General features: G+C 58.2%; 1 protein-coding gene across 1 annotated transcript in view; it reads right to left on the bottom strand.

Annotated features, from left to right (window-relative positions):
• CARMIL2 (capping protein regulator and myosin 1 linker 2) overlaps nt 1-19,827 on the bottom strand; it is a 26,113-nt gene extending 6,286 nt beyond the window's left edge. Inside the window, exons 1-30 of the mRNA XM_026034317.1 lie at nt 19,788-19,827; nt 17,846-17,937; nt 17,616-17,666; nt 17,196-17,255; nt 15,107-15,228; nt 14,751-14,848; nt 13,779-13,849; nt 12,959-13,032; nt 11,700-11,775; nt 11,525-11,613; nt 11,174-11,268; nt 10,673-10,759; nt 10,124-10,233; nt 9,757-9,834; nt 9,309-9,385; nt 9,047-9,151; nt 8,729-8,798; nt 8,448-8,529; nt 7,295-7,391; nt 6,871-6,928; nt 6,539-6,711; nt 5,174-5,242; nt 4,461-4,554; nt 4,292-4,387; nt 3,684-3,812; nt 2,663-2,776; nt 2,218-2,393; nt 1,954-2,041; nt 1,378-1,509; nt 618-684 (exon numbers count right to left, since the gene is read on the bottom strand). Of these exons, the coding sequence (XP_025890102.1) occupies nt 618-684; nt 1,378-1,509; nt 1,954-2,041; nt 2,218-2,393; nt 2,663-2,776; nt 3,684-3,812; nt 4,292-4,387; nt 4,461-4,554; nt 5,174-5,242; nt 6,539-6,711; nt 6,871-6,928; nt 7,295-7,391; nt 8,448-8,529; nt 8,729-8,798; nt 9,047-9,151; nt 9,309-9,385; nt 9,757-9,834; nt 10,124-10,233; nt 10,673-10,759; nt 11,174-11,268; nt 11,525-11,613; nt 11,700-11,775; nt 12,959-13,032; nt 13,779-13,849; nt 14,751-14,848; nt 15,107-15,228; nt 17,196-17,255; nt 17,616-17,666; nt 17,846-17,937; nt 19,788-19,827 (2,770 nt within the window). The remainder of the gene's footprint in view (nt 1-617; nt 685-1,377; nt 1,510-1,953; nt 2,042-2,217; nt 2,394-2,662; nt 2,777-3,683; nt 3,813-4,291; nt 4,388-4,460; nt 4,555-5,173; nt 5,243-6,538; nt 6,712-6,870; nt 6,929-7,294; nt 7,392-8,447; nt 8,530-8,728; nt 8,799-9,046; nt 9,152-9,308; nt 9,386-9,756; nt 9,835-10,123; nt 10,234-10,672; nt 10,760-11,173; nt 11,269-11,524; nt 11,614-11,699; nt 11,776-12,958; nt 13,033-13,778; nt 13,850-14,750; nt 14,849-15,106; nt 15,229-17,195; nt 17,256-17,615; nt 17,667-17,845; nt 17,938-19,787) is intronic.
• Between the last annotated feature and the right edge of the window lie 3,005 nt (nt 19,828-22,832).

Raw genomic sequence — 22,832 nt, 5'->3', positions numbered from 1 at the left:
TTTTTTTGCTAGGGGGAGCGTGGCGGGGCGGGTGACGCAAGCGGTGCCCTGCAGCCAGGCCCAAGCTGGGCCCCGACCCGCGCGGGTGGCGCCGGGCACTGCCCGCAGGCCCGCGAGTCCCCCGGCGAGCCCGCGAGTCCCCCGGCGAGCCCCCGGTTTCGGCAGGGCCCCCATGTGCCGGACAGAGCGCGACCGTTGGCGCTTGGAGAGGATGGATGAGCGGGTGGGCAGGGAGCTGGTCCGGGACCGTCCCCAGCTGGTGGCTTCTCGGGCCAGGCGGTTACACTGATTACATGTAACCTGGGCAGGGGGTGAGCAGAAGGTTAGGCCTGGCCGGTCAGGGCATCCAGGGTAGGCACYGGGTACCTGCGCTCTGGTCTGGTGGGTCCTTGGCTTCTGGGAGCCCAAGGGCAAACAAGCAATGYGGTGCCCAGCACTGGGCTAGGGGCTCCCCCGTGTGCAGCGGTCCCCGATGACCAGCACGGGGCCCTGGTCCTAGGTGTGCCCCCTGGCACCGTGACACCCCAGTGGCAAGGAAACGTCCCCTGGCACCTCGCTGCTGCGGGCCTGTATGAGGGCAGGGCACAGGGGCCSGGGCGGCCGCGTGGCCACCTTACTTCTCATAGTCGGCGTGGGCCGGATGCTCCTGAAATGCTTGTTCTTCCTCCGCAGAGCCATCTTGTACTGCAGGGAGAGGAGGAGASAGCCCGTTCGTAAAGGCAGCGGTGCTCTCGCTGCCTGCTCGCCGACTCGATGGAGGCGGACGGAGACCACCATGGGGGACAGCGGCCGGGAGCCACCCCCAGCAGTGCCTCCGAGGCTGCTTGATCCAGCCAACCCTGGKCCTGCGCCTGTTGCAACCCCTCTACCACCCTCAATCTTCGACATTAGGCCCTCTCTTCTTGCTCCTGCTCATCTTCAGCACCCAACCAAAGCATCCGAGGTGCTGACCTCACCTGAACTAGGGGTCTTTCTGGCCATTTCCCRAGCGCTGTGCAAAGGTTATACAAGATCTGGGGGGCAAAAAGCTGTTTTGGCCACTGTGTGGCCCTGAGCTGGTGCCAGAGCCAGACAGAGCTGGTGGCACCATGGATGGACCCATTTCTTGGCCAGGCTAATTGCCTAAGCTTTGACCTGGCCTTAAGGTGGCAGAGGCACCTGGGGGAGCTGCTCGAGCACACAGACACTGGTGTCTAAGGCCAGTGCCCTAATTCCAGCCGGTAAGGTGAATAAAAGCCCTTACACATGGGTATCACRCAGCAGCAGGCACAGGTGCCCTGGCCACAGCCACCGGCCATCAGGCCTGATGCCTCCGGGTGTCACCGAGCCCTCGGGTGGCCGGGACACGGTGCAGGCACGCAGRGAGCCGAGCCCTACCTCTTCTGCGGCGAAGCCCTTCTCGGCGCTCTCCAGGGGACTCCTGCCCCTCATCGGCGCGGCGGCATCATCTTCAGCGGCCTCCAGCTGCAAGGATGGCAGCTCCAGCCCGTGCTTGAGGAGATTCTCGGCCTAAAACCGTGAGGAAGCGCGCGAATCATTCCCTCGGCTGGGGCGTGCTCGGCCGTGCCGCTCCGCTCCCTTCCCGTGCCCGAGATTTGCGAGCGGATTTAGGTCTGATTAGCCAGCTGCCCGTCCTGGCCGTGCCCCGGCGTGGCCGCCCGGCTCCAGCCTCATCCAGGAGAGCCCTGGTGCATGGGCGGCTGCTGCCCGGCTTCCTCCTGGCACCCTGCAACGCGCCCCGCCATGGGGCRGCCCCCAGACCTCAGCTGGGCTGGCGAGGAGCCCTAGGGGGGTTAATCCTGYTGTGACAGTCATGGGAGAGGATTACCTGGGAGTGGGAAGCGTGTTGCTTGCCGGGCAGCCAATCTGCAGGCTCTGCGTTGGCTGGTGCCCAGGCAATGCCAGCGCCCCTGCCCCGTGTCCCCACGAGGGCTGGCGCCCCCCAGCACTCACCAGCTTGCACTGGGCAGCGCTCAGGTCCCCCAGCACRGCGTCCACCATGCAGTCGGCCACAGCCGCCGTGACGGACAGCTTGATTTCACTGGGAGCAGAATGGGGTGTCAGAGCCACCGCGGACAGAGTGGCCCCAACAGCCCAACCTGTAGGGCAGCCACCAGAGGTGCCTCCACGTCCAGTGGGACGCGTGTGGGTACAGAGAGATTGAGCTGCATGGCCACAGCAGCCCCAGGCAAGAAGGGGARCAGCCACGTCACTCACTTGAGCTTGCTGAAGACATCGGTGACCACCTGGTCCAGGACRGAACTGAGGTGGAGATGGTCCTGCAGGTAGATGCGCTCGGACATGGCGTTCACCAGCTGGTCCCTGACTCCCCTCTTTTGCACCATGTCCGGACAYAGGTTGTGCGCCGTGTCCAGCACTGCCTGCATGATCGCCTGGGGCAGAGCCAGAGGTTTGGGGGATACAAAGGGAATGTTCTGCATCTTTTCTAGCAGGATTCAAGTGTTTTCCTAATTTGTCTCGGGAGATGTTGGGTATAGGGAGGACCTGGGTGATGGAGGTGATAGAAAGAGCACTGCTGGAGCACCCCGTGCATCAGGCTGGCCTCCTTTTGGCAGGACAGTCCCTGCATCTCGGACTTCATCACCCCGAGCTGAAGCTGACGGGTGTCCCGTGCCGGTGGGGGCTCCCAGAGGGCACCCACCTGGATCTCCCGGCCGCAAGCCTGCGACACTTCCTCTGTGAGACACTCCATCTTATGTTGCAGCTTGCCGTTCTGGTACGGGGTGTTGCCTGCTTCATACAGCAGAGGCAAAATCTGCAAAGGGAGGAGACAARGTGTGGATCAGCACACAGCAAGTGGCCTTTACCCTTGGCCATGCATGGTGAGTCCTGGTCCATGGCTGCCCCATGACAAAGCACTCCCTGCATTAGTTCAGGAGACCCAAGCATCTAGGCTGGGCTTGGGCTCCCTGCACTCTTCTCCTTGGCCTGATCAATCTCACGAGAGGCTTTTCCTAACAGCAGGGAGCTGGTGAGCAACCTCCTTCTCACCTGTTACAGGGAAGCGCGCTCACCACGTGCAGCCGTCTGTCCCCAGGACTTGCAGGACAGCACCAGGTCCCTGCAGAGCATCTCCGCTGGGGTGGAGCCACCAGATGCTACCGGGACACGTGGCCGCGAGTGGCGAGAGGCTCTCCCCTCCTCACCTCCCACCCTGCAAGGGGCCACTTGCTGTAGGTTGTGGGGTCAGTGCCAGCCCTGTGCAAGCACCCTGTTGTGATGGGCTGCGTCTGTCCCCATCGCAGCACCGTGGCTCTTGGCCTCGCCAGCTCATGTAGAGACAAYTGGACAGCTCCAAAGCCAGAGCATGCCCAGCTCCCAGAGGAGGCTGCTGCAAGCAGGGGAATTGCCTTCCTGAAGAGGGGACACACTGCAGGATGAACCCACAGTTCCCAGGGTTGCATGTGCGTAAATCAGAACATTTGGGGATTTTTTACAGACGCTGTTTTTGAACATTCTGCAAGAGTTCAGCAGCACAAAGTATGTCTGTAGCGCTGATGATATTAATCTCAGAAATTCAGTGCCTGTTAGTTAAATGTCATCAATAAACCAACATACTGCTTCGATCTTGGATTGGAGCCCCACGAGCAGAGTGCTTTTCTTCCCTCCCCGCAGTGCCAAGGGAAGGCGGCCCCAGTTCCCCCGGGGTGCGGCAGACTCACRCTGACAGACAGGTTGGCGTTCCTGATGGCTTCCTCCGCGAAGAGGATGTCAGTCTCCACCTCCTTGCCCAGGCAGGAGCTGAGGACGTCAACGTGCTTCTGCACACTGAGGCAGATCTCGTTCACCATCTGGAGCACAGAGGAGATGCCGTCAGTCTGAGCAGCACTGGAAGGCTCTGTCCTYTCTGTGATATCCCAGGAGGAGGACRAGGARGAGGACATACGGGGGCTGTCCCATTGGGAGCCCACGCAGGTAACTCTCCCCAAGGTCTTCCCTGCTCAGTGACCAGGGATGCTGGGCAGCAGGGATTCTCTTGCACGCGTTCAGCACATGAAGATGGCAAAACACTGTGCAGAAGCGGGATGAGTGGTGGGATATCTCAGCACTGAATTCTTTGCAGCACAACGACAAGCCAGGATAGCTCCAGGGATCTCAGCCCCRTTCCCTCCTGCCCAGCCCTGCTCTCTTCTCCATGTCCTGTGCTCAGAAGCAGCAGAGAGGTCCGTGCTGCTTGCAGGAGTCAGTGTGAGCTGGCCCGACGTCTGCTCTACCCCAGGTCACTCATGCTGGAGCAGAGCGGCCGTGGGTGCAGCCGCTTGGTGCTCACCTGCTCGGAGGACGTGGTCAGGATGCCCTGCTGCAGTCGGAAGGTCTGGGTGGGCAGCGCACGCCGCATTTGGTTCCTCATCAAGWAGGACTGGATCTGTAGCACATGAACAGAGCCGTGAGGGGGGTCTGTGGCACCCCAGCCCCGCTCCCCCGGCCCCCAGCCCCACCTTGTGCACTGCCTCCTCCGTTTTCTCAGGGTTGCTCCGATAGGCCTGTGCCACGTCGCTCATGGGCAAGGGCATGGACTTGAGGGTATAGTTCCTGCAGGGCAAGGGCACAGGTGAGTGCTGGGACAGTGGCACTGCCAGCACCTCTGCTGCAGCCCAACCTCTGCGTGGCACCTCCTGCCTGGCGGTGGCAGAAACCCGGGCACATCAGTCCTGTGGTCTTATCTCCACAGGAAACATGTGCATGGGGAAGGCATTTCCCTGCTCACATAATCCCCATTCCTTGGCTTGCAGGGATGGCCAAGCTCAAGCAGATGATCAAACCCCATGGGATCTCAACAGGTGAAKGATTTTTCCATCTTTTCTGGACAGGAACGATTGGAATGCTCCGTCCTCACAAAAGTTATCACTGTGGGATGGCTTTGGTGTGGTTCAGAGCAAGGAAAGTCTGTGCTGGGTTGGGATACAGACCCCTGGCACCCTTGGTACAGCCTCTCAGCTCCTGGGGGTACCACAGCTCAGGAGAAACAGTTTCCTCTCTAAAACTTGACTCTACATCCTCTTAAGTGACRTGTGGTGCTGGAAGGGGGAAACGTGGCCATAGCCAGCCCTGCGAGATGCACTTGCTGCATTTGTGGGGCGTGGGGATGGTGATGTCCCGGGGTTGTGCACGGTGGCAGGAGGGTAGGACAGCCAAGCCGCCCATTCTCTACCTCTCCAAGGCTTGGGCCACCTCCAGGAGTCCATGGCCAGTTGTGTTGTTCCTGTCCCAAACCACGGTCCTGCAAAGGGGACAAGAGTGAGCTCTCTCCAGACCAACGCAGCAGCCCGTGTCAGCTCTCCGAGGGGGACACCAGCTTGCTCCTCAGGCAGGGACTGGCAGCAGCACTTGGCTATCGGGGGGCCATGCCAAGCTGTGCCAACCCCACTGCATAGCAGGATGTCTCAGACAAGCTGAATCCTCTACTCAGCTCTGGTGAGGCCGCACCTGGAGTACTGTGTKCAGTTCTGGGCACCCCAGTATAGGAGGGACGTGGAGCTTCTGGAGAGGGTCCAGAGAAGGGCAACCAGGATGATTAAGGGAATGGAACATCTCTCGTATGAAGAGAGGCTGAGCGAGCTGGGCCTGTTTTCTCTGGAGAAGAGACGGCTCAGAGGGGATATGATTAATATGTATAAGTTCAGGAAGGGAGAATGCAGGGAGGAAGGGGACAGGCTGTTCTCACTGGTGGCCAGCGATAGGACGAGGGGTAATGGCCACAARCTGAAGCAYAAGAAGTTCCGTCTCCAGGTGAGGAGCAACTTCTTTACTGTTAGGGTAACAGAGCAGTGGAACAGGCTGCCCAGGGAGGTTGTGGAGTCTCCTACTCTGGAGGTCTTCAAAACCCGCCTGGATGCCACCCTGTGCCACATGCTCTAGGTGTGCCTGCTTGAGCAGGAAGGTTGGACTAGATGATCTGTAGAGGTCCCTTCCAACCTTAAATATTCTGAAATATTCTGAAATATTCTGAATCCACACACCAAGAGGCAGGGAAACAGGGCTGAAAATCTTAACCTTGTAATTCAAAACCTATAAACTTGCCCCATGCAGAGGGCTGCAGAGTGGCTGGATATCTGGAGGGAGTGGAGGGAGGACGGTCCTTCTCCAACAGGCATCACTGCCAGCCAGGGCAGAGGTCTCATGGAGAAATGTCTCCAGCCGGGAGACCTTTCCCAACTCCCTGTCCCTTRCAGAAACCTCTGCCTTTCCTTTTCATGTAGGATTTGGTAAAAAACAAATAATTAATAAACAAAAAATAAAGACATTTAATGGACTGGAAACATCTCTCTGCCAGGGCCTGGGGCACTAATACTGAAGTATGGATGAGAAGTGACCACAAGGCTCCAGCATCCTGGGCTCACAGAAGCCTGGAAAAGAGCTATCAAATGCTGGTGTGGAGCTGCATCTGGGGTCACAAGGAGCCACAATAAACCTCGTTCAATGGCATCAGCTTTACAGTGAGGACTGTTGTGTTGAGGCTACTGGGCACAACGTGGACAGGATGCCCACAGGGACAGGGGCTTGTGGCCACGGCTACCTGAGCTTTGCGTTGATCTGCAGGGCTTTGGCCAGCATTTTGGCACCGGTGTCTCCCATGGCATTGCCGCTGATGTCCAGCGCAACGAGGCTGGTGTTGCTGCCCAGGGCGCTGAGCAGGACGTTGGTTCCCAGCTTGAGGCGCGACTCGGCCACCGACAGCGACTGCAGAGCCTGGAAGGGGGGAAAAGGAAGGAGATGTGTCCATCACGCTGAGCTGGACAGTGTCCCTGGAGCAGAGTCTGCACAGAGCTACGGTGGTGGATGAGAGGCAGTGCATGGGTGGGATGGCTGGAGCAGATGAGGGCCCTGTGGTCAGCAGGAGGTACTTACACAGTCATCTTCTTGGGTGATCTGGACAATACGGTGCAGCACATCCACCAGCCCGTCTCTGCAGGAGAGGCAGATAGCTACACATGCATCCCAGTGCCACGTCCCCGCAGAAGACCATGGGCAGCTGCCAAAGCACAACCCGCCTGCCATGGCCAAAGCCACCAGACACGTCGGACTCCTGTCTGCCTCCTGCCCACATTTCAAGAGGCTTCAGCCTGTGTCTGGGAAGCCTGTGATGCAGCAAGGACTGGGTCAGGAGCAAGTAACAGTCCCCTCGGGAGTCCCTCAGAGCAGGGAAGCTTCTGATAGAAGACAAGGCAATCCCTGGCATTCCCGGCTGGCCCAGGGCTCAGGTGGAGAGACAGAAGTGAGGAGGGCGCGTGGTGCTAGGACCTGGGGACAAAGTGCCATGGCTTGCACTTACTTGGATTTGATGTTGAAGTTTTTTCCCAAAGAGACATGCCTAATGGACTTGCTTCTGCCAATGGACAGCACCAGTGTCACCATATCGGAGTCAAAACCTGTGAGAGATGAGTGCAGCAGTGAGATACCCAGCAGGATGCTGGTCTAGATGACAAAGGCCTGGAGAGTGGTTTATGGTCCTGCTGCTGCACAGGGACCTCTCACCCTGCTACTCCACTGTCCCAGGGCAAGAGGCACCCAAGAGCTGCTGGGCAAAGCCCAAGAGGACACAGCTCTAAGAGGAATGGTCCCCCAGGCCACCACCATGGATTTGTCCTTAACTGCCTCTTGCACACACATAGCGATGAAGCTGTCCCTGGCATCCTCCTCCTCCATGYAACCAGCAGTCTCCAGCTCACCAGAGAAATGGATGGTGTGCAAAACTACTCTAAGAGCAGCTTGATCTCTGCAAAACTGGTACTGCTCTGGCCAATGTTTTAGAGGCCTTTCCYTCTCAAAAGTTTTAACTGGAGCCTAGTGGAGCAAACGACTGCTGTTATTAAGTGAATACTGAAAAATCTGCAGTGCTGGAGGTCTATCGGATGGCATGCAGCTCTTGGGCACTCCCTGTCCCTCCAGCACAGAGTTGATGTCTAGGGATAAGCAAAATAAAACTGCATTTTGGAAAGGTTGGMTAGAGAGTTTTGGAAGGCAGCAAGCTTTTGGAGCAGTTGTAAGCCARGGAAAACACCTGATTTTGTAAAACTCTGATATTTACAAGAGGGCACCTCAAGACCATGATCAGTTAAGTGTTACCAAACAATATGGGCAGTCTCTCATACACTTTCCTCATTATCCCCATCCAATACCATCAATATATTGATATGTGTGTGTTCCTGGTGGTATCATCACCCAGGGGTGGGTGCACTCTGGGCCTTGTTCCCCTTGCCTGGCTGTGACTGCACAACAAGTCAATAGTGGTGCAAGAGTGCCAAGACTCTCTCTGACAGACGGGCGGCACCCTACTTGTCTCTCCAAAGCTTCTCCTCCTCCCTGGGGGCTCCTACAAGCTCAGGAGATGGTGGCTCTGAGTCAGCCTCTGCTGCACACCCTGAGGCAGCCGTGCCTGTGGATGAAGGAGGTAGCACTGCTGGGTGAGCAAAAAGATGACCTACCGTTGTCGGACAAATCTAGGTCACTGACAGAATTGGCATCAGAGATGAGATCTTGGATGACTTGGGCCCCCGCTGACCTCAGCTTGGAACAGAGAAACATGTCAGTACAAGAGGAGGCACTGAGCCCTGCAATGGGAGCAGGTGGGCAGGGGATGGGTCTTCCCACATCTCCCGCCATGGCCTCCCCACCTCAGGGATGCGCATCCCTAGGGAGGCTGGATGGTACCTATGGAGGCTCCTGCAGCTCGTGGGTGCCCACCATGCCCAAGCTGCCCCCTCACCTCACAGCTGCTAAGATCCAGGTGCAGGTCACTGATGTCACTGTTGTCCGCCAGCCCTTGCAGTAAGGCCCTGGAAAAGTCACCAAAGGCTTTGGCTAGAGCAAGGTGGGGACCATCAGCCTCCGCAGGCTGCCGAGCGGGACAAGGGGGATAGGGAAAGGATCCCACTGGACTGCACTTGCCCATAACCTGTTTCCATCACTRGCAGGGCCTCTCCATCACCCTGCTGAGCCATCACAGGGATAACTYGGGTAGCTTGGTCCCTAGGGACGACTCTGCATAGCTGGACATCTTGCCAACATGCTGCTCCCACCTTACCTTACAGCATCTGGAGGCAGCTTGGTACCTGCCAGGGAGACGTGYCTGAGGGCACAGGCCTTGCTGAAAAACTGCTTGATAGCAGGAGAGACATCTTTTACTCTCCTGCAAGGAAGGAAACAAAGCATCTCTGCATCATCTCCTGCGCATGCCCGCAGCCTGCCCTGGCTGCTGCTGCCTCAGGAGATGCCAGGCAGTCACTGCTGACCAGGACACGGCAAGATGTGGCCGAGAGTCCCTCTGTTTCACGTGCTGAGCTTACTTGTGAGAATACAYGTTTTTGGAGAGATCCAGATGGACAAGGCTGGTGCAGCACCCGTGGGCCAGTGCTCCAAAGATCTGCAGGAGGTGTCGAGACACGTTAGGTAGCACCATGACACCTCAAGCACCCCAGGCCCCAAAAGGGACAGTGATGATGGTGAAGGAGACCCTAAGGGAGGGAGCTGTCGTGGCAGGGCTGCTGGGTCCCACCACTGCAACCTGCTCCCTTCTGTCTCTTGCCAAAGCACGTGYCTTCCAGCCCACCCTGGCCGTGGGATGCAGAACAGAGCATTGCAGTGCTAACTGCCGTCATATCCCTGTCCCTGGGCATCCCCACGTCGCACAGGATGCAAGCAGGAAGCTRAGAACACGTGGTGGGCTGTGGCAGTTTCTGCAGGGGGTCACCAACCCTGTGTGGGGTCCGCGGTCCCCCCTGTTTGAGTACTCACAGTGTCTAAAGAGCAGTCGGTGCCGGACAGGCTGAGGTGGGAGAGGGAGTCGCAACGGCAGAGCAGGCTCTGCAAACTCTGTGGGGAGAGAGGGCTCAGCAGCCTGCCCGGGACCCCTGGCATCCACCCTGCCTCATCCCAGCCACCCTCCTCCCTTCCAACTGGGAAGAAATGAAGATGGTGCCAAAATCACACAGTGACCCCACGCACAGGCCACTTGGTCCCCAGGGTGCCCCCTTGCTTGGGCAAATGCCAGCCCTGCCTGATGAAGCAGCAAGGCCACCGGAGGAAGGAGGCTGTGCCCACGTGGCCAGGGGACAGTCTATCTACAAGGCCAGAGCGCTGACCCTCAGCCCAGGGCACTCACGCTAGTGTCATCCACGGCCAGGGTGCCGGGGTTGCCGGAGAGGTCCAGGTGCCGGAGGGAAGAGCCGATGACTTGGTTGGCCGCGAGGGCCTGGCACAACGTGCTCATTCCTGCTCAAGAGGASGCCAAAGAGTCAGATGGACAGAGCCCATCCCTGCACTGTGAGGAGCCACGCAGCAGCGAAAGGGACAATTTCCTACGCCCAGGGCAGCAGGRCATCGTGCCCTCAAACATGTCCCTTCCAAGACATCCCTGAGAACATTCCTTCTCCTCACCCTGCTCGACCCTGTGGAGCCAGGGAGCCCAGTCAGGCATTGCAACATCATTTTGGAGACATTTCACCTGCAGCTGGTGGTGATGCTGTTTCTGGCCAGTGTGCCACCCTCTGAAATGCCCTGTGGGGGGACACAGCCCCCAGCCCACCCATGCCATCAACCTCTGGGAGTTTCTTTGGTGCCAGCCTGGCCCCTCTGAGCCATGAATGCTGTGAATGGAGTCTCCATGCCCATCTTCCCACCTGGGAGCAGCAGCGTGGTCTCAGGGCTCTACCTTTAGCAGTGAGCGATGTCCTGGCCAAGTTGAGGCTCTGCAGGCCCTTGGGCCTCTTCTCCACGTGCCGGCTGAAGGCAATTACCCCTGATGAAACAGAAAGCCCTGAGCAGCCGTGGCAGCACAGATGGGTGGCTGCTGCACCCTCAGTCACCATCCCCTGCGCAGGGCAGCTCTCCGAGCTGCTCGCTGCAGGCACAGCAACACGGATAAGGGGCTTGGGCTGCTGGAAAGCTCGAGGGCCGGGAGCTGTGGAAGGAGGCTGCGGGTTGCTCCATGCACTCCCCAGCAGCCTGCATGGGGAATTAGGGGTTGGGAGCAGAGCCAGSCCATTCCCAGTGCTGCTCCCCACTGGGGTGTCCAGGAAGGGAGCTACCTTGGCCCAGCTGCCAAGGGGATGCAGATATGGGGAAAGAGCTGCAGGGAATTCCCAGGGCAGGAGAAAAAGCAGCATTTTATGTGAGCTTAAACCCATCCTGGCACGGCAGGAGAATGGGGTACCTCTGTCTTCCAGCTGGTTGCCAGCAAGATTGATGGAGTGGAGCACCGAGTCAGGATGTCTGCTGAGGGCCTGGGCCATCCTCTGAGCAAAGTCACTAAAGAGAGAAGGGCCTAGAGGTGAGCTGGGCTGCATTGCACTGTGCACGCAGAGACACCCATAGATTCACAGTTGACAAAAACTTCTGCTGTTTTAACAGCTGGTTATTTAGCTGATTAAAACAGCTGCTGTTTTAATCAGCTAAATAGCCGGGGGAAAGATTGAGGAAGCTCCCTGCACTGGCAATGATCTAGTGCTGTCCGGGATGCATCAACAGGACAGAATACACTCGGAAAAGCAACACGTGTCCTTACGCTTTCAGCCCGCTGTTTTCCAGCACCAGCTCCTCCAGTTTCACCGATTTGCTCAGCATATACAGGAGCTGCTCTGAAATCTCCAGGTTCTGCAGGTAAAGAGAGCTCTGCTGAGAGCCTGGCCATCCCAGGGACACAGCTCCAGCAGGACCCGCGCTGCGTGACGGCCACTCACCAGTCTGAAGTCCTTGCAGTAGAGCCTTGTGAACCACAGGTTGAAGGACAGGGCAGCAACGCTCAGTGCCACGTCCCTGCAGGGTGACAGGGACRAGGCAGTCAGGGGCCAGGCTCAGGGTGCCCACAACCACCCCTGGGTGCTGAAAGGGTCACCCTGGAGCCACAAACCCAACTGGTGCCCAACCACAACAGCTCTGGTGTGCACTGCTCCACCACCCCAGGCCATACTCCACAACTGTGCACAAATTCAGTGTCCATCGCAGCAGGACTCAGCAGTCAGGGCATTTTTTGGAGAAGGCCTGTGAGTTTTGAGCACCTCAAGAGTAGAACTCCTTTTCTTCCAGATTGTTCCCACCAGGGAACAGTAAAACCAGTCAAAAATGTGGATGTCCCTATTAGGATGTCCATTTTTGTTTCGAACTCACCTTCATTTCAAGAACAACACATGTGCTTGACTGAATAGAAAGTTACTTCGTAACTTAAAGTCTTGCTTTGAAATTTGGACTTTCTGGTCCAAATAAATATGTAAAAACGTCCCCATTTAGGTGGTCCAAACACAGATSCCCTGTTCCCCAAAACAAAAGGCCCAGACTTTTGATTTACTCTTTCTCAGTTGGCAGATGAGAGCCTGGCCAGCTGCCTTACCCTTCAGATAAACCTTCACTGCTTCTTTCTAAGGCCACATCTCTAGATATGTCTCCATCTGTCTAGATATGACCAAACATGTAAGTACGGATTGGACTGGAGGTCCTATCTGTCAGGAGGAGCTGTTAGGACAACCTGAGCATAAGGTTCTGGGCACAGCTTGAGCTCATTGCCTCATTAGGAGGCTAAAACCCCCTAGCAGCCCTCAGGGGCACTGCCAGGGCTGCAGCCTGGAGGGGATGCAGAGAAATGCAAATTTTTTGCAGCTTTTAGCAGAGCTGACTGCTTTGCATAAGGAACCACTTGACAGACAAGCTGCGACTGACACGGCCTTCAGTTATCACCTGCTTAACTAGTTCTCGGGGTTATGAAAGCGTTAAGAACAGATAGGGAAGTGTCCCTGGCCTGCAGCCAGCAGGGCATGAACCCACCRTCCTCGGAGCAAGTAAAGAGATAAAAACCTCCAGCAAGAGGACAGAAAAGCACCGTGCCACGGACATGGACAGCAAGGAAGGGGGCAAGGGTTGGCGTGAGCAGGGCAGCAGGGCCAGGGCGCAGGGTCGTGGGGCACTCCTGCCTTCGCGAGGCCTGCCGAGGGGCTGAGCGACTCACCGGCTCTCCAGGTGGCTGAAATCCAGCAGGTTGAACTCCCGGCAGTCTTGGCTGTGGTAGATGTTGTCCACGTCCTGCCAGACAGAGGAGATGCTCAGGCAGGGCTCAGTGCCAGGCCTAGGGAAGCACTTTCCATGCCTGGCAAGCTGGGCYGTCAGTGCAAGGAGCTGCGTTTTGCCCAGAGGCCAAATCCTTAAGGACCCTTATTCATGTACCCATTTCCCATGGCCCTCAAAAGCCTACACAGATGCCAGGAGCCTCACGTCTAAACGCACAGCCCAAAACCTTCCTAGGACAGAGGCAGCAAAGCATGTGTCCCACACTTGTGCAACTCTTCCCCAGGCTGCGGTGGCTCCTTGACCCCTTCCCTGTGAATTGGCCAGGCCAATGATTCCTCTCTGTGGTGGGGACAAGGGCCTGGAAAGATGTGGGTTCCAGTCAGCTGAGGTCCCCCAGGAGGAGGAGGAGGACAAACCGCCCTGCTGGGGCTGTGGGGCTTATATGTCAGCCTGGGAACCTTCCTAGTTCAAGGTGCCTCATCCTCCCTCGCACTTCAATCCACCCCATCAAAGAGAAGAAAACACTCAAGGATGTGAAACTGTCGTTCTCAGCCCTAGGATGCTCCTATCACCCTAGGATGCTCCTTGCCCTTGAGATATTCCCAGCCTGGGGACATATCCGGTCCCCAAGACAGTCGAGTGCCCCGAATGCCTCTGCTCCAGGATAGCTGTGCTGGGGTGCCGTGGAGGAACCGGGATCATCCCGCTTCCCAGCCCTCCCCACTGCCCTGCTCTCCTCCCGGCGGGCCGGAGCGCCTCACCCACTGGATCTCCTCGCGGAAGGTAAAGCCGTTGTAGTYGCACAGAGCAGCGTACGTCTCTGAAAAGCCACCTGCAAGGAAGGGCAGCAGCGACGGCTCCGTGAGCAGCCCTGCTCAGGGGAGCGCCGAGGAGGGGCGGGGTGGGCAGGAAGCAAGAAGGGGAAGGCAGAGGCTCTCCCTGCCCTCCAAAGGGGCTGCAGAGCCCCTCTTGGTCCACTGCCATGCCAAAAGGAACTGCACAGCTCGGGGAGCTGAGGCAGCATGTCCCCTCCCGCCACCTCATCCGTGCAGGAGATCCCAGCTCCTCTTGCCTGTTCTCTCATCAGCCTTTCACTAAGAGGTTTTCTCCCCATACAGCCCCAGTGACTGCAGCCACGACAGCCCTCCCCAGCACATCGGTGTGGCCTCCTCATTATGGCTCCCCATGATCCTCCCCATTTGTGCGACTGGGACACAGTCTGCCTGTCCAACGTGTCCATCAGCATCTCAGCTCCAGACCTGCGCCACCACCCCACAGGACCCAGGATSCAATTTCCACGCTGTAACAGCATCTCCCCAAATTGAGAAATAAGATGCCAGGCAAGTTGTGTTGTCATGGTGATGGCAGAGATATGCCAGGACTGTGTCTTTTTAGCAACCAGCCCTCTTTCCAGCTTACGTTGGCCTAACTCTATTCCAAACAACGAGCAGCCAGGCCTGGTGCTGCAGACAGAAGCATCTACGGCTCCGAACCCTTGTGGGTGGATGCATCCCGATGGAGCATCCTCCCCATACAGCTGCCACCTCCTTTCTGGGAAGCTGCTGGATGGGCTCCTTGCTCACACACCTTGCCCCTCATTCCTACTCCACGAGATGGGGCACACAGGGATGACTCTGCAGCTGGAAAGGGTGGATGCTGGGCTGTGACAGACCTCCGAGGTGCTCTAGCCCTTCTGCCCCGGCTGCAGCGGGTGTAGGGAGAGCGGCACTCACCGCAGGGCCCCTGGTTGCTCTGCAGCATTTCCTCCAGGGAGTCTGTGATCCTGCAGATCCTCTCGTACACGTCGGGCGGCGAGTTCTTGAGCAGCGTTCTGGGGGAAGGATCAGGGAGCAGGCTGGAGAAAATCATCCCAACATATGCCTAGCTATAACCCATATGCTAGGCCCAGAAATATTCTTCCCAATGTGATCAGGGAACAAGGAACATCTGGCCTCYGTCAGCATGGTTTCCTCTTGCTGGAACCCCAACCTGGATTTTGGCTCTGTCTGAGCCTCCAGATGGTCCCTCCAAGGTGACACGAGCCCTCCAGTTCCTACATGACAACCCCTGAGGACRAGGGGACCCTTACCCAGGGGACGAGTCTGGAAAGACCTTCTTAAGTGACATGGTGACATGGATGACAACTTGCTCCACATCCTCAAACGACATAAGCCGGAAGGCATAAGAAGATGTATCTGTTTCTATGGCAACCTGCAGAGGCCAAAGGATAGGAGACAGCTGAGAAAACTGGCAACGTGCAGCATCCCCAAACGTGCAGACACGACACCGAGATCAACCGTCCGAACGTTGGACTGCTGCAAGCGCAGGGAAGGCGGAGAGCAGCAGGAATTTAGGACAAAATACAGTAACGACACCGTGGTGTGCCAGAATAAAGCATTAACACCCCCCTCCCCTGCCTCCACCCCCACAGAATTAAATAAGGTAACACAAAAGCAGCCCCAAGCAGGCAGGGCGAGAAGAGCCTCTGCCTGCAGCAGCCCCAGCAATGGCTGTAGGATGAGGCCGGCTTAAAGCTCGTGGTCTCCTGGTGATTAGCTCTCAGAGACACAGGGGAATCGATAGCAGCGTGTCCTTTCCTTGCCAAGAGCTTTAGGGATTGAAAGCACCAAGATAGCCCCAGTTTGGCAGTGGCGGTGGTGCCGGAACCTGCTCATCCTCAACAAGATCTCCCTGTACCCTCAAATTGCCTCCAGATCAGTTTTGCCCCTCGCTGTTCCGGTGGAGAAAACCTTTTTGTCCCTGCAAAGCTGGAAAAGCTGGATGCAGCGGAGGGGATGACAGGGCAGAAACACCTGGGGACACCTCCCTAGTGCGAGCAGTGGGCAGGAAGGGCCTCCAGGAGCAGCTTGCTGCATCTGCCGTGCCCAGCGCAGCCAAGCCAGCTCGCTGCCTTACGCAGCCCCCATGGAGGCTTCCTCCTCGAATTCCTCTCGTTGGGTTTTGAGGCTTTTTCAGCTCTTGGCTCCTACAAAAATCCCATGGCAACACATCCCCCAATTTAATTGCACGCTGATTGAGATGTAGGAGGGAGATGACAGATATCTGCATAAAGACGCAGCTTCTTGTCGGAGCTGGGGCACCACGTGTGGCTGCAGGGCCCGTCTCTGCCTGCCCCAGCCTGGCAAGAGAAGAAGCCCTAGAGCTGCCCTAAAGCCTCAGGACACTGTGCCCAGTCAGAGGCCTCAGAGAGAAGTCAGTCACGTGAAGTTAGTTGGTTTTCCAGCTTCTCTTAAGTGCCTAGGTGACACTGTCCCGCCCTGGACATCACTCGGTCCTGTCTACAGCCTYGGAGTCCTCCTGAGCTGCAGCCTACAAGCTGCCAGCCCAACCCCAGGCATTCCCAGCCCTGGATACTCAGCTCCCCGGAGGCTCCCGGCTCCTCCTCCTGCTCTCCCTGCCTTTCTCCTCTTTAACCCCGCGCTCCTGCCTGCTCCGAGCAAAGCGCAGCTCAGAGACGCCGCCTGCTCCTAAGAGGATTGTCTCTCTAACGTCAAGCAGCAGCCCTAGTTAGGAGGCAGGGCTATCACTGGTGCTTTAATGAGCAAAAGCAAGAGTCTAACGAGGCCTACAGCCCTGGCTACAACTGACACGTCCAATTTGGGGCACTCCATTCCTCTCCTCCGTGGTTTGCTCCCCCTGCCACGCACGCCTACCTTGCCGTTAAGAGGATTATGGGGTTTAAAGCACCTTCCTGCTAATTTTGGCTTTGCCTGGCTAAGCCAGGCGTGGCTGATCACCGCGTCCCTGCCGAGCGGGAGGTGTCACCCCAGTGCCCAGGGAGGCAGGCGCTGCCTCGGGCTCCAGGCATCTGCAGAGCACACGGCCCTATACACCGGAGGAGTGGGGGTGCAGACCCCAGACCCCTTCTCTGCACCCCTGAGCACCTCCCTTCTCTCTGGCACCAGCATGGGCAAAGTCCTAAGAGGATTTCTTTGGAGGTGGCAAAAGGATAAACACGCTGGGAAGCTCCCGAGGCTCCGCGTTGGTGACCCCCGACGTAAGATCGGTGAGAAAYGAGCTCCCCTGGCCCTACAGCAGGCTCCAGGCCAGGGTTTGCAGCGAGGAGAGGGGCAGGACGTGCCTTGGCGCTCCAGGTGCCCACGTGCCCCGCGCAGGAACCGCTCCGAGCGGGGCCTTTCCCARTGGGCGCCACTCACCAGGCTGGGCTCTCGCACCGTCATCTCCCGCACCTCCAGGAAGCTGAAACTGCTGTGCACCTGGTGGCAGAGCAGGGCTGGATCAGCCGCAGAGCAGGACCACACACTCCGCCCCATGCCCAGCCAGGGCTGTGCTTGGCCACAGCTTCTCCCTGCGCTTGGCCGGAGCCCTCCAGCCCCAAACCCTTCGCCTGAGTGATGGTGACCTGATCTGAGCCCTCTGTCCCTATCTGCAGCTCCCGATGTTGCTGCATGCTGGGGACAAAACCCATGGACAGGCTCTGCTCCCAGGAGCTCTCCAGACCTCTTGTCCCACCGTGCAGGGCACCCTGGCCTTGCCCTGGTGCCCCAAGGCGGTGGGCAGGGCCCTCCTAGGAGCAGTGGGGCTCTGCTGTGGGGCAGAGGAACTCCAACACTTACCCTCACTGGCAGCACCACCAGCAGCACGTAGGCTCGCCAGGGGGTCAGCACCTAGGCAGGAGAAACCAGGGTGACAGGGGACTGGGTGACGCAGGATGGCAGCTCCTGTGTCACCAGCGCCCTGTCAGTTCAGGGAGGTTGGCACTGTGTCCTCTGTGCGCTGCGGGTTTGGGACCCTTAGCGAGGTCCATCTAACAGCAAAGGGATGGAGCAACGGACCCTGCACTTACCAAGATGTAGTCATCGTACTTGGATTTCACCTGCAGCTGGACCGCCTTGACCAGGAGGATCTTCTTGGCGCCCAGGAAGGCAGCGATGCCCTCTGAAAAGAGCGAAGTCCAGTGTAACTCATCTGGCTGAAGCTAGCAGTCACACRTGGTCCTTTTACTGTGTGCTTGTGATCTGCTGCCCAGGAGGCTGCGTGGCTGAACGTGCCCCAGATGATCCTCCTGTTACCCCAAGCACATCCAGAACTCCCTACTCCCACGCCAAGATGGAGGACCCAGGGCTAAGTRGAGAGGGATGGGATCTGGTCATGCATATCCTTTTGCAGAGAAGGTCCACATGTGGCCCCAGCTCTGCTTAATCACAGCAGTGCTCTCAGCAATCCTATGACACAACACAAACCTCCTCCTTGCACCTCCAGCATCTCCGGGCAGCAGGGATCTGCCACCAAGCTGTCCCAGGCCAAAGGCCCGGAGCCCTCACGCAGCCTCTCTGGTGGGACAGAGACTGGTCCTCACCCCATCTGAGCCARGAGCGGGTTTCCCCTTTGATGTGCCACTGCCAGGCATCTGCCTACCCATGCTGGGGTTACACTGCACTCATTTGGAAGAGCCTCGCTCATGGGGACCTGGCGCTGTGGGACAGCTTGTTCCTCTTCCTTTATTCCTGCACTTGGCTATAGGGACATGTGTACSCTCCCACCCTAAGCTCCTCAGCGCCCCAGATGAGCCCTGCCCTCTCCATGCTGCATCCAGGGATGTATATATATTTTTCCTTTCCATATTTTTTTTTGGAAGGGTGGGGGGGGAAGTTGCCTTGGCCATGATGTGTGTGGATAGTCACTTGTGCTGGCCACCCTGTGCTTGCAGGGCTGTCTCTATCCCACGGTCATTGTGGGCAAGCCTGCAGCTGTGTGCTGGCTCATCCTGAGCTTTGCTTCACCTCTCTGTCTAGCTGCTCCTCCTCCTCATGATTCATCCCCCTTGCTCGGGACACGCTGTTGTGACTGGGACTGCAGCTGCCCGTCTCCTTGCAAAGCAGACCAAGTTTTCACAACGACATCGTTCACTCCGGCCCTCGCTGAAGCTGCTGGTAGCCCTGTCAGCTCCTCTGCTGGCAGCAGGGACTCGTTAGCTCATATCCCTCCTAGGTCAAGAGTTCTCCTGACAAAACTCCTGCCTGGCTTTCTGCATCCCAAGACCACACTATCCAACCTCCTTCTTGCACGCCTATCCCATCTAGAGGATTTCTTTGCAGGTTTGTGTCCCAGAGGGTCTGCTGCTTTGGTCAACCCCAAAGAGAGCCGAGCAAGGTGAAAGAGGAGCACACAGAYCCCCCAGCCTGGCCACCACGTAGGTGGGGATGCACCAGGTAGAGATGGACATCGGGTCTGCCCAGCAGCAACGCGGCCCAGGCCTCCCCACCCCACTACGCGGGGAAGCAGGGCTGGTGAGGCGAGGGCCCCTCATCCTCCTGCGGTCGTTTGGGTTTTTGGTCAGATCTTCCAAAAAGCCTCACACTTCCCCAGCGCCTCAGGGGCGGCTGGCCACAGTGCTTCACCCGTCCCTCCCGCCGCCCCGGCAGCGCCGCGGGCCTGGCCTCCCCGCCGAGCACAGGAAACCAGCGGAGATCCCCAACCTGCAGGGGGTCCCAAACCTGCACCCGCGGCGGCCCCGTGCTGCACCTGCAAGCCCTGCTGCTCAGCGGAGCCTCGCAAAGCCACATCCCTGGTGGGCCARCCTCACCTTAAGGGTCACTTCTGGTCTCATCAGCATCCTCCAGGGAGCCAGGGTTGCGGCCCCGTGTCCCAGGCGCTGCTCAGGTGTCCCCGAGCCGGGGTTCTTGAGGAACCCACCGGCAGCCCCATGCAGCCGCGCGGGCATCGGGGCAGGCCGCGCTCAGCAGCTCCATGCGGCACCCCCAGAGCGCGCRGGGGGCGAGCCTTACCTTGCAGCTCGGCGGGGAGCCCTCCGGACGAGCCGGCCATGGCGGGGCCCACGGACACCACGCGGCACGCCGAGCTCTCAGGGCAGCATCCTCCCGCACAGCCCCTGCTCGGAGCCAAGGGCGCCTTACGTGGAGGAAGCGCTGAGGTTACCGAGCGGCAGCGCCGCTGCCTCGGCGCCTCCTCCCCCTCCCAGGCCTCGGTGCCTCTTCCTGCCCCRTCAGGCGAGATTTACTGAGGCAGCCGGAGAAGAGAAATGAAAGCGACAGAGCGGGCGGCCCACGCGGCCCCGCTGCGCCCGGGCCCCACGGCGGCGGCGCCCGGGCGGGCCCGGCCACGAGCGAGGCCCAGGGCAGCCCAGCGAGCAGGGCGCCACGCTCGCCGCTCCGGCCCTTCTGCCACGTGGGAGAAGGCTCTTGTTGCACGTGGGCTCCTCCGTGTTGGCAGCAGCATCTTCTCCCCCTTGGCCCCACACTTCAGGCTTTAGGGGTGCTGATTTATTCTTGCCCTGCATTCRTTGGCTTATGGGATCCCACCTTATGGGTGCCCGTTCACACCTCGAAGGTGGTTGGGAAGCGTGAGGAGAGCAGCTCTGCTCCCGTGCGGATGCTGGACGGGAGGGCTACCCCAGGCCCTCAACACGGCACCGGGCAGCTGAAGGCTCCAGCAACGGTGACCGGGCCCTGCAGATGTGGCCGCTTGAGCAGAAAGGGCCTGGGTGTCAGGTCCAGGTGACCGCTCTGGCACAACCAGTGACCCAAAGCAAGCAGGAGAGGCAGGGATGGGGACGGAATGGCCCAGAACAGGCTGATCCCTGGGTGACGCTGGCACCAAGCTGGCAACGGAGCATTTTCAGACCATCCCTCRAGGCAAAGAGCGAGGCAGGAAGTGATGTCCCTGCAGACGCTGCTGTCTCCATAGAGCCCGACCACAATGTGGGATGTGGCCTGCAGCTGAGGCAGGGTCTAGGGCAAGGACAGCGGTGGCAGCAGCCACCTGAGCGTTGGGACCCAGCCAACGGGTGGGTAAGCACCGCTAAGAGGCAGGGTGTCCACTTTGGGTAGCTTCCCCAGGGACAGCACTCCTTGGATCTATCTATGGCTCTTCCAGGGCAAGAGGAGATCATGTTGTCGCTACCTGAACATCTCAGAAGGGACACCCGAAGCCAGCTTTGTCATGGCTTTAGCAAGGAGATTCAGCACATGGAGAGAACAACCATCCCCTTGAGGCTCAGTAGGTGATGGCTCCTATGGAAACTTAGAGGCACTAAAAAAAGCTCTGAACTGGTGTCTCTCACCCGTGGGAACTCTCAAGTGCTGGAACCCAAGGGTGCTTCAGTCCTCAACTCGGAGACGACACCAGCCTCCCTGTGCCTGCTTTCCCGTGCGGCTGACGCCGTTCTCCAGCACACGCTCTCAGGAGAGAAGCCCAGGGCCCCAGGGATGGCAGCCGGGCAAAGCAGGGAGATCTGGAGGCCAGGAGGAAGACCCAAGGGACCTGCAGCAGCACTTGTGGAGGCCACACGACCTCCCTGCCTCAGCAACGCTTGCTTACAGACTTTTATCCTCTCCTTGTGCGTTCATCTCTACCATTACCACACTAAGGGAGAGAGGTTAGCAGCACTCCAGAAAAGAGTTGAGCTAACGCTACTTCCAAGCGCCCAAGTGCCTACTAACTCAGCGTGACCAGGCTGGTAGGTGACAAAATGACTCACACCAACCATACCTTTTCCACTCAGGGTACCGGGAAYGCTTTCCAGCGTGGATAACAGTGGTGGGATGAACAGACCGCACTTTTTGTCATTTCCTAGGGCAGAGATGAGCTTCTGCATTTGGACTTGGTTGCACCGCACAGAATTGCTGGCACCCATCACCCAGGACAGGGTCTATCCTCAAGAGCTCACTGGAACGTCACATCTCTCCAGAGCAGCTCAACCAGAGGTAAACGGAGATACCTGCCCAGGGCAGAAGCCTCAGCTCAAGACACATCAAAACCTGGCTGTATAACATAACTACTTAGGAGCAAGCACACAGAAACCAGGTCAGCTGAAAGAGCAGTGACGGACCTGTCAGAGGAGAAAGAAAAGGGGCCACAGGGTGACTGCTCCCATTCCCACTAAGTCTTGGCTTAGACTTTTCAGGAAAAAGAAAAAAAAAAAAAAAAAAAAACAAGCAGCAGCCTACCATAGATGGATCTGATCCATCATAGATGGTGGATCGGATAATCCAAGTACACTATGCATACACATTGCATTAAATAATGTGGCTTTGAAATCATTCCCTCAAAAAAAGGCACAACAGGAAGCGCTGGGGCGGCCTCCATCAGCTCCATCTTCCCACATGTGCTGCTGCCAGCAGGTTGTGACCAGCAGGGCAGGAGCCACCAGGAACAGGAACCACCAAGAACCACACAGGCTGCCAGCAAAGACAATCTGAAAGCTGTCACCCCTGTGCAGTGTCTCCTCTTCTGGCCTACATKTGAACTCTCAGCAGAGCAAGCCCTTTCTTCCAGGTCCTCTGAACTCCATAGCAGCTGCCAACATGTCCTGGACTTCAGTGGCACCCAGGAACACCAACAAAATGTTGGTCCACCTGCATGCATGCAGGTGGACCAAGACAGGCCTCAATCACACCCAAGACCTCCTTGGGGTACCACCACAGGTCAATAATTAAAACAAAGCAACGTTTGTCATTCCCCCCTTTTCAGGGATGGGTTAAACCCCAAGGTTTAGGAGCTCGGGTTACTCCTCCTGTGGTACTTGCAGCGCAGGGACCGCACTTGCTGCGACCTACCTGGCACACGGTGGTGCTGCAGCTCAAGCCGTGGCGCGCGCAGACGCGAGGGGGCCGAGCCGCAGCCAGCCGCGGTGGCAGCTCCGTCAGCTGCGTTTCTCATGTTCCATCGGCGCTGACGCACGTTGCAGACAAACACAGGGCTTGAAGAGAGCTTGGTTCTCTGCCACAAACCTCTCTTGCTCTAGGCTAGAGCGGCGTTTCCTTCGGCGGCTGCCTCGCTCTGAAGCGCTCTTGTGGATGAGAGCAAAGCTC

This window comes from Nothoprocta perdicaria, unplaced genomic scaffold, assembly GCF_003342845.1.
Source record: "Nothoprocta perdicaria isolate Ctin4 unplaced genomic scaffold, notPer1 scaffold_143, whole genome shotgun sequence".
Classification (NCBI taxonomy): domain Eukaryota; kingdom Metazoa; phylum Chordata; class Aves; order Tinamiformes; family Tinamidae; genus Nothoprocta; species Nothoprocta perdicaria.
Note: the sequence above shows the minus strand (reverse complement) of the source record. Positions and strands in the feature narration are given on the sequence as shown.